The sequence below is a fragment of the Clupea harengus genome, chromosome 8 (genome assembly GCF_900700415.2).
Source record: "Clupea harengus chromosome 8, Ch_v2.0.2, whole genome shotgun sequence".
Lineage (NCBI taxonomy): Eukaryota > Metazoa > Chordata > Actinopteri > Clupeiformes > Clupeidae > Clupea > Clupea harengus.
This window is the reverse complement of record NC_045159.1, coordinates 16,277,069-16,287,068: the sequence shown is the minus strand read 5'-3', so window position 1 is coordinate 16,287,068 and position 10,000 is coordinate 16,277,069. Positions and strand designations below refer to the sequence as shown.

General features: G+C 44.4%; 1 protein-coding gene across 12 annotated transcripts in view; it reads right to left on the bottom strand.

Annotated features, from left to right (window-relative positions):
• The window catches only part of picalma (phosphatidylinositol binding clathrin assembly protein a), a 20,582-nt gene extending 10,591 nt beyond the window's left edge, over positions 1-9,991 (bottom strand). For 2 of the 12 annotated variants that reach the window (XM_031572137.2, XM_031572140.2), the window contains exons 1-13: positions 9,097-9,991; positions 8,647-8,722; positions 6,993-7,095; positions 6,743-6,836; positions 6,272-6,383; positions 5,463-5,569; positions 5,296-5,337; positions 4,007-4,018; positions 3,752-3,837; positions 3,393-3,516; positions 3,117-3,244; positions 2,506-2,603; positions 293-445 (exon numbers count right to left, since the gene is read on the bottom strand). In XM_031572137.2, coding sequence (XP_031427997.1) covers positions 293-445; positions 2,506-2,603; positions 3,117-3,244; positions 3,393-3,516; positions 3,752-3,837; positions 4,007-4,018; positions 5,296-5,337; positions 5,463-5,569; positions 6,272-6,383; positions 6,743-6,836; positions 6,993-7,095; positions 8,647-8,722; positions 9,097-9,216 — 1,255 coding nt within the window. In that variant the 5' untranslated portion in view covers positions 9,217-9,991. The remainder of the gene's footprint in view (positions 1-292; positions 446-2,505; positions 2,604-3,116; positions 3,245-3,392; positions 3,517-3,751; positions 3,838-4,006; positions 4,019-5,295; positions 5,338-5,462; positions 5,570-6,271; positions 6,384-6,742; positions 6,837-6,992; positions 7,096-8,646; positions 8,723-9,096) is intronic. The other 10 variants (XM_031572141.2, XM_031572139.2, XM_031572142.2 and 7 more) reach the window with 9 other exon arrangements.
• Positions 9,992-10,000: the final 9 nt, after the last annotated feature.

The window sequence follows — 10,000 nt, the reverse complement described above, 5'->3', positions numbered from 1 at the left end:
AGCTATTAGTCATTTCATCCTCAAGAGGATAATTAGTGCATTTCTCCTTAGATTTCAATTAGCGTTTTCCCACATGCCTCTTAGAAGCTCTCGAGTCAGTAAAAACATCACCATGTCAAACTGACATCAGACCAGACGGGAGGCGTGGCCTCACTGCCCACGACCACCCTCGAGCCAAGCTACAATGACGCATGCAGGGGGAAGCGCTGCAATGCTAATAGCCTCCAGAGTTGAAAAAAAAGGAAATTATAAGAAGCCACTATGATATATATAAAAAAAATAAGCCGTTTACCACAAAACATTTCATGACTGGGTGTCCTAGAAGAAAAACTAACACCATCTGAGGCCACAACAGGTAGATGAACGGCATCGACAACAGGATTTGTAAGGAAAGGGTTTAAGTTTGGAATGGAGTCATCGACAGCGTCAGAAGAAGTGAAAGGATCTACACGGGTAAAGGGAACAGAGAGGAGAGAAGAGAAGAGAGCACAGAAATGTTAGAAAGAGATGAGAGGACCAAATCACAGCATGCAGACCACTACACATACATGATCATGATACAACTTAGCGTAGACATGAAGCCTTGCAGTGCTCAACCCATGACAGATTGAGTGAGAGACAGACTGACAGACACAGAGAAGGAGGAAGAGAGAGAGAGAGAGAGAGAGAGAGAGAGAGAGAGAGAGAGAGAGAGAGAGAGAGAGAGAGAGATCCACATACTATGCGAGATAGAACCAAAGAGTGTCATGAGAGAAGTTGGAACATGATGACATGAAATCTGAAAAACTGAAAAAGCTGGGGCTCAATACCGAGATCCCTGTCCTCTTCAAAAGAAGAACTCCACAGTGTTCAAACCCCTCAACCGCCGAGACTTTCAGGAAGTCAGGAAGAGCTCCCCACACGTAGTTAACTATTTAACTACAACTGTTACTCCAATTACAAACACTAATACTCACATTCTGATTGAGCAGAAACCACATAGCCCCAAAGACATACAGCACAAGTCATGGATCAGCTCATTTGACTGTCTGTGCCCACTCACCACCAATCAGACCTCAACTCAAGGGAATGAAGTTATTCTGACTACACGAGCCTTGCATGCCAACAACCTCAATATGCCAAAAGCCCAGTCTACAGAACACTCCCATGTCTGATTATGGACTAGTACTTAAGGCAGAAATACTGAGGTAACAATTTATTCTTTTAGGTGGCATGGTTAAGTACACACTTTAGCATACAGAGTGTTTTTTGCAAATCTTTCCAGAGCCTGTTCTCTTTATTTTGCTTTCTGAATAAAATTTTGCGGTTACTTATAGCAACCTGGTTCTGGCCAGTCTTTAGAGTGTGTGTGAGGAAAAGAGCCTTTCCTAATACAGGCAGAAATGTGGAAGGGCTTTACAAACCAAAACCCGTGAAACACATAACATATTATCGTGGCCTATTCAAAAACACACTGAATAATTAATCTCACTGATTCTAAACTATACATTCTAAACTCTAAATTCTAAACGTACATACTTCCTGTCCCAGCCGTGTCTGAACTCATAGTCCTGTGTAACTGTCACAGAAAAGGAACACCACTAGATTGGACAGATTATTAGGCTAATGTTCAGGACATTTTATCAGGGTATTACAGCTCAGAGATGGACAGCTTGGATGGCATCAGTGTCCCTCACTATGCAACAACTTAAGAACACGTACAACAAGCATCTACAGGCCATCGCTTGTTTTTGCGCATGACCCATACAACATGTCTCAAACATTGTAGAGATGCACTTGATGGAAGTCTATGTAACACTATGTACCAAATATCGTATCTTAAGGCTTAAACAATATGAGAATAATTCATTAAAAGCTTACCCACACACTGTAAGCGGTTTTAGTGTGATACACTTGAGTATACGGAGAGCCTTATCTAATCATGCAAACTTTATCTCTGTTTTCTAGAGTAAAGACTTGCTTACATTACATACTTTGCAGTGGTCCTGATAACCCCTACTCTAACGGAGTGACTAAAAGGATAGTGTCTACTTAACACCCACATGAAAAATTGACCAAACCGTTCTAAATGGTACAATAGATTTCCTCTCGCATACAAGCCATTTCTTGTGTCGTTCCGGGTCAGTTTTCCCGGCCAAACCTGGTGGGTTTGTCTGAGGCATAAAATAATCACTTCACCAGTTATAGATGACATAATCAAAACGATTCTCCTCCAACTTGGTTATGGAAGCCAAAGGTGTTTATCTACTAAGTATGCTGACCATGTACTCCGAATCAGTTGATGCTTGTCATTAACTGCCAGGGAAACTCTGGGCATTCTGCCGTGTAGGCTACTCAACCCTGTGTTTAGTGTACTACAACCCGCCCCCCCCCCCCCCCCCCCCCCCCCCCTCCCACTCTACTTCTCCCTGTGGTTAGTGTACTCACCCCCCCCACTCGACTTCTCCCTGTGGTTAGTGTACTCACAACACCACCCCACCCCCCCCCTGTGGTTAGTGTACTCACCTCCCCAGGTGTTTGCTACAGGCAAGCCTGTGGAGAGAGGCAGCGTTGGCTGAAATGTTGGCTGCAGGTCCAGGAGGTCACTCTGCATCTTTGAAGTGCTAGAAAGAATCAGCAAAAATAACATGCCAATTAAACTAACAGAGACCAGTTACCCCTTCAACTCACTGTTAAACACACACACACACACACACACACACACACACACACACACACACACACACACACACACACACACACACACACACACACACACACACACACACACACACACACACACACACACACACGGCTTTGCTTGAGATCTGCGCAAGAGTGAAATTCCTATTTCATCAAGCAACCTCATGTCACAGCAGGTAGCCAGAAAACTGTGCCACACACTGCCTACCATTCACATCAAATACTCATAAAACAGTGTGTGTAACTCCGTTAGTCAGGAGCACAACATGTGGAGTAAACAGTGTGTGTAACTCCGTTAGTCAGGAGCACAACATGTGGACACATTTGAAACCGTCTAATGGCTGCATCTGTGGGTTAGGGTTCAGGCCCTTGGCTTTGTAAAGCACTTTGAGAATTGTATTGTTTTGTCGCTATATAAAGAAAACGGTCCTTGCCTGTTTGTGGAGCTGGGGGTTGAGAAGAGGTCGATGGCAGGAGCCGTGTTGATGCTCCCGCCTGTCGACACGGGAGACGCGGCCGTGGTGGCAGAGGAGGTGGGCATCTTGGAGAGTTCCTTGAGACGCTGTTCCTTATCAAAAGGGATCAGAAGTGAAACACAGGCCCCGCTAGCGCCACTAACAGTGCTTAGAGCACCCACACAAATAGCTTGGTTGTGTTGTGCGGAACGTGTGCTCAGACAAATGGCCGTGGCCCTTAGAAACGACACGCACCTTAAGAGCTTTCAAGCGAGCCTGCTCCTCTTCCAGGGCAGCCTGCTTTTCCCGCTCGTCCACTTTGGTGAAGGATATGCCCGTGTTGGCCAGCGAGGAGACCGCATTGGACAGGGTGCTGGCTCTGCAGGGGTCGGACAGGAAGACACACGCAGAGTTCAGAGAGGATGGCCCTCCCAATACAGTAAACATGGTACACACACACACACAAACACACACACACACACACAGCTGGCCTTGTTATGCCTGTGCTCCCTGATTTTTTTTATACGCTGGGAGTAAAACATTGCTAAAACTCACAACGACAGTTAAGTTGTTGTGTCCAGCAATGCCAAAGCAAATCTTTCAAACCACCATACCTGCTCGCTGCTGTAGAGTCTTTGACTTTCTTGCCTTCTAAGGAAGCCAAGTGCTGTTCTAAAGCATCCAAGAGGCTGCTCGGGGCCTGTGGAGGAAGGAGAGAGCGATGACTTGAATGGATCCAGGAGGAGCAGTTTAGAAGAGGAAGGGTACACACACACAGAGAAAGTAGAGAGCATGCAAACAAACACACACACACACAAACACTGAGCTACTGTCCACCACAGAGAAAAGAGTGAAATGCAGATACTTACACATACTGTAAACTGAAAATGGAAAGATAAGGAAAAATACAGAATATAAAGGTGGTACTGGTCAGATTCGGTTATTGCACCTTCACTGCCATTAGAAAAAAAGATCAGACTTGCATAAAAAGTTTCCACTAAGGCCTTCTTGTTACTGATCAACCAAGTCATGTTTGATGGCCTTCTTCAGCTCTACACTGCTATTAGAAGACCAACATGGCCAGAACCCTAACAATTACACAATGGGCACAGCCTCAAAATATATTAAGTTTACCTATAGTTTATCACACTGTAGGACATACATTCATCCGTAAACATAAACAATAGCTGAAAATTGTGAAGGCCACCATCTTGAACTCAGAGTTGCCATATCTGTAGCGGCCAATACGTGTCTGTACCAGTCTACGGTTTTGATTTGGTTTAACATTTCAAATGCAAATATAGATGTACAAATATTACTGCCATTGAACTTGCAGTGTAAAGCATGAAGCTGGACACCAAACATGTCTTAGTTGATCAACATTGGAAGTTGGAGGGGAAATATGATCATCGGATTTCTCCTGAACCGATCCTCAAATCAATATGACAATGTCCAATTATCATCATATCCATGAAAAGCTCATTTTACCTGAGAACATCCAAACATTAGCTCAGCTCTTTTGCGTCGTTTATCATGCCATTTCGTAACCACTACAAACAAACGGCAGCATAAATGGCCTAATTTACAAAAAAAAAAAAAAAAATCTTCAGTGGTTACCCAAGAGAGGCACCTTCTTCTCAGGCCCTTCTCTCGCTTCCATTTGTCATAGCCAATACAGAGAATAATGGCCCAGCATTCATCCTTATAAAGTTCGTTTCTAGCCTCTCCATATATAGCCCCTTGAGCCCTAAATGCAACACCTTTATGCGCTGTACGTAGTCCAAATTGCGGAAAGAGCAGTTGAGATGTTTTGGCTGTGGGTTAGCATGTGCAGACAGTTTGCATGCGCAGGGCAGTGAGACCCATCTTTGCAGGTGAAGTTATTAGACTGCTTGCATGCGCAGGGCAGTGAGACCCATCTGTGCATGGTGAAGTTATTAGACTGTCAAGGTGGGGGGGGGGGGGGGGGGGGGGGGGTAGAGGGGAGAGGCAGGTGGAGCCAGCCAGTGCACAGGTGCCAAGGAGCTGGGACGTGAAGCCAGAGGGGCAGCAGAGAGTTCACACAGAGAGAGGAGGCCACTGTGTGTGTGTGTGTGTGTATGTGTGTGTGTGTGTGTTTGTGTGTGTGTGTGTGGAGGGGGGGGGCAGGCTGTCTTACCTGGGAGAGATCTGGTATGTCACCTCTGTCAATCCCCACTTGCTGTTTTGAAAGAGAAAATGAAGTGTTTGTTTGTTTGTTTGTTTTACTCCAGCCATGTTGCTATGGTAGCCATGTTATAATTAACATTAAAGTTAAATCCATTTGCTGGTGGAGTTAGGACTTACCTCAGCAACTTTGAGAAACTCTGAGATTCTTGTCATTCGCGTGAGGAATTTCTTGTAAATGTCAAGACCCTCTTTACACTGGGTCTTCTTCATATCAAAGTACTTCTCTGTGAATTGAAAGGAAAATATCCAGTTACCCTGACTGAGATACTGGACCTCTCCTGTGCAGACACCATTTTAATTGTGAGGAGTCTTAATATCTGTCATAGAATAAGCAGCCTCCGACTACCGCCCTCTATTCAAACAATGTCCATTACACGTAGACACTAAAAATATGCTGCACCTTTTCTGACAGGGTAAAGACTAAGGTTACACAATAAGATATGATGCAGACTCGATCCAACAACATGACTTGATGAAATGACGGAATCACATTCCACGTTGATACAGAGGCACTGTTTATGTTAAGAAATGTCACACACACGAACTAGGGCAGCTCCAACTGTAGAGCAATCAGCACTCTTTCTCCCGTGGAGGAAGTTTGTTTTTGTGCTGGCAAGCATGACCGCGACTGATAATCAGCGTAGGTCAACATCAAAGTGCAAAGGTTCCTTTACAGGAGTACAGACAAAGCATTATGTTAAGATAAGGGCCTTGCTGAAGTTGACAACAAACTGCCAGCTCTCCATCTTACACACACACACACACACACACACACACACACACACACACACACACACACACACACACACACACACACACACACACACACACACACACACACACACACACACACACACACACACACACACACACACACACACACACACACACACACACAGAGAGAGAAGTGGGGCAGGGTCACTTACCAAGCAGGTTGATGATCCCTTCATTATAGGCAGCAAACAGTCGTATGGCATCTTTGAACAGAAGCATGAAGGCAGCATTGATGACCCCATTTGTGAGTTCATTGGCATTGACCTGGGGAAACGGGGACGGCAAACATCAACATCAACAGGAGGACAACCTGTGCTACCCTTAGAACAAACCTGTGACAGCTCACCCACTGCCTCATGACCTACTGCACTCAAAGAAGCGCTTCATTAAGAGCCCTAACCCCGTGACTGGGGCTCAAACCTGCCTAAATAAGGACACCTTGTGTTACCTTGTTTATTCTACTTTACCCTCTTTTACCCAAACAAGGGGCACACATTATTCACAAAGACACAAGCTGCAAATACAAGAGAACAATACAATACAGAAGAGGGGCAGAGACGAGAAGTTGCTCACAGGTTAATGACCTGCTACACTGAGAGACATGGCGTGACGTGGCGACTCACATTGAAATCAAGAAGAGCATCCATCTGATTCTGGATGATGGGGATGGTCTTCAGGAGTTTCTCTGTGTTCATCGTTCTCATGACACCATCCGCCCTTATGAAAGATAAAGATTTTACTACCGCATGACATCAGACACAGTTGCCAAACATGATGATGATGGACAACAGTTGGGAGAGAGAGCACTCCTGGTCATAAATGCTCCAACAGATTAGTCAACGGTAATGCACACTGAAAATATGATTGTCATACCCTCGTTTTACTTTCGTGAAGTCAAAGGCGACTTGGCGGTAAGACACAGCCTTCTCATTCAGATACCGACTATACCTTCGGATGAAGGTTGACATGTCATAGCCTGTGAGAAAACAAACAAACAAACAAACCAGTCAGTGTTTTAAAGTGTTGTAGCTTGCAATTCTGTTCATCTTACCGAGTGGCAAAAAGACCACTTTGACCAATTTATCAGCACTATTACTTTTATTAAAAAAAAAAAAAAAAAAAGGTTATTCCATAACTTGGTGCCTTAAGCATTGATTAACATTTACAGTCCATTATTTAATGATTACTGTGGTAGCCATAAAGGAAATGTTACATGTTCTAGGACCAACAGCAAAATGGTCTTGGAGGAATGTTTGACTATTTGGCAGTATTACAGCACACATGTAAAAAAACACTGTCTATCCTGCCAGTAAAAACAAAAACAAAAAAAAAACCCTACTAGTTTGATAATGAAGGTCTTGACGATGAGATGCAAGCATTAACAGGGACCCTGCTACTGTGTCTTGGAGAAGCTAGTCCTGCCCTACTGAGAGTCTGAGCTGCCAATGATTAACACAGGACCCTTGCTTTAGTAAACTCTGTCTTGCTATATTTGAGCTGCAAGTCAGTCATGTTGAAAAACATATCCCACCAGAAGCAATGCAAATCAACTTCAGACCACAAAGTGTTCTGTGCAGTGTGGAAGGAGATTGCCTCGCCCACAAGTCTTATCTGCTGCTTTTTAAGCTAAACCGCCCTGATTAACACTATGACAAGGCCTTTGGATGCACTCAACCAGCCACTGTGAGAACACTAAAAGCTTATTCACACTCCAGACAAAAAAAAAAAAGAACACAAAAAAATAAGCCAAGGAAAATGCACTTTTATACTCATACGAGGTTCCCACCCATTTTCATTTCATTCTCAACATTTAAAAACTTTTTTTGTGACTTCAAGGACCTTTAAGGAAATGTCCATGATCCTTCACAACCTTCAAGGATACAGTGCATACATTACTTCACAGATCGGGCTTAATTATGGACTTAAAGTGAAACAACCGTCTCCATTTCTTCTCTAATAGGCTGCTTAGGCTGTGTCAGTTCAAGTGGGACCGTGGGAACCCCAAGGCAGAGCTTTGCAGCTGTAGCTTACATGCTTTCAGGATAGCCTAGCACCAGCAACCGCCTTGTTTGTGTACACTTGGGTAGTTTTTTTTACAAAGGAGAGAAAACATCCAACACTGGTTTGCTTTTAAAGTACAATTAAAGGCACAGTCCATGACTTTGGTAAATGGTTGTTGATACCCCTCTCTTCTATGTTCCTGAAGATGGAATAGTGAAGTATAGAATAATAGTGGCTCGCTCCAAACCACTATGTTCACTTCCCATTTTGTTTTGAGGGCGCACACACAGAACAGACAGATGGAGGACCGTGAGGAGCAATTCACTGAATTTAACAAAACAAAAAAATAGTGCACTGGATTAGAATCACAGACTGCAACCTTTAAGGCAGAAAGGAACCTAGTTACCTCAGTGCACGGAGGATGCGAGCTTGGGAGGCTGGCCACAGAATCCCTTCTGAAAGCTAAAACATGCAAATACTCCGCATGGGTCTGGTGAGACATGTCAGACATGATGACATTCCTTACCTTGTAACCCACTTTTGTCCAAAAAATTACTGAGGTTGAATAATGTGTTTCTTGAAGCCAAGTACTGAATAAACCTCTGTGAAAGACAAAAGTAGAAACATTGTGAGGCCTCTGCTTACTGGTTGAATTCTGGGGATTTATTTGGTTTATAAGCAATCACACACATTGGGGTAGACATAAGTGCTTTTAATGTCTGCCTTGCTGGACAGGAAATTGACAATGCAAGGTTCGCTCACACATAAACTTGTGAAAGGATACACTGAAACCACACCCTTTAATACATCCTTGCACTTTTTCTATTTGTTGCCATAGAAAGCAGGCCTACAGCAGGGAGAACTAGAACCTGAGAGCTTTGCTAACGTTAATCTGGGTAAAGCTCGTAGTAATGCAAAAAGGTGAATTTAACGAGTATCAGACAAGGACCAGCAAAAAAAACAAAAAAGGTTTTACCTCGTTGCCATAGACCATGAGTTGCTGTGTTGCGATGAGAGACTTGAAGACGACCACCCAGCTGGTGCTGGTGGTCCTCTCAAACAGCGTGTCGGCCAGCTGGGGGATGTTCACGTTCATCTCGTTGGTGCACTGAATCAGGTCTAGAACAGGAAACACACAAAAAGCGTCAGACCGGCGGTTTGTGTTGGGTTAGGGTTTGTGCTGAGGTCACGTTTCTGTTCTCTGGGCGGCAAACAGCCCGTGCCTTACTGGGCCTCCAGCCTGTGCCTTACTGGGCCTCCAGCATGTGGCCCCGTGTTCGTGTGGCCCCGTGTTCGTGTGGCCCCGTGTTACTGGGCCTCTAGCATGTGGCCCCAGACAGCTTTAGGACTCAAGCCACTCGGGCAGCGCGATCTCACTTCGCTGTTCATAAAACCAAACCCTTCATACAGAGGGGCACACACTGATTTATGTGACAGGGGGAGATCCAAACAAGACAAACCAACATGTACTCGTCTGTTCATCTCAAGCACTCGTGTGGACTACTGACAGGATGGAAGACAGTACAGGGCACAAAGACACAGTCTCTCTAAGCTACCCTTTCACCCATGCATGGGAGAATGCACTTTATTACGGTCCTGGAGGAATATTTGCTTTGCAAGCAGGCAAACACACACGCGGGGCGCAGGGGTACAATTACCAAAGGCAGAAATAGAAACAAATAAAGAAAAAAAAAAAAATGAGTAAAACATTTATGCTGAATAGAAAAATGTTGGTCAGACTGTAGGTTACCGTCCAGTCACATCTACTCCCACAGGGCCATTGAGTTGCTTATGTCAAGTGATTTGACAGGATGAAGCCACAGAAGCTAACGTGCAATAGAACTCAACAGCAATTAGGCTATTCACTACATTATTTCCCT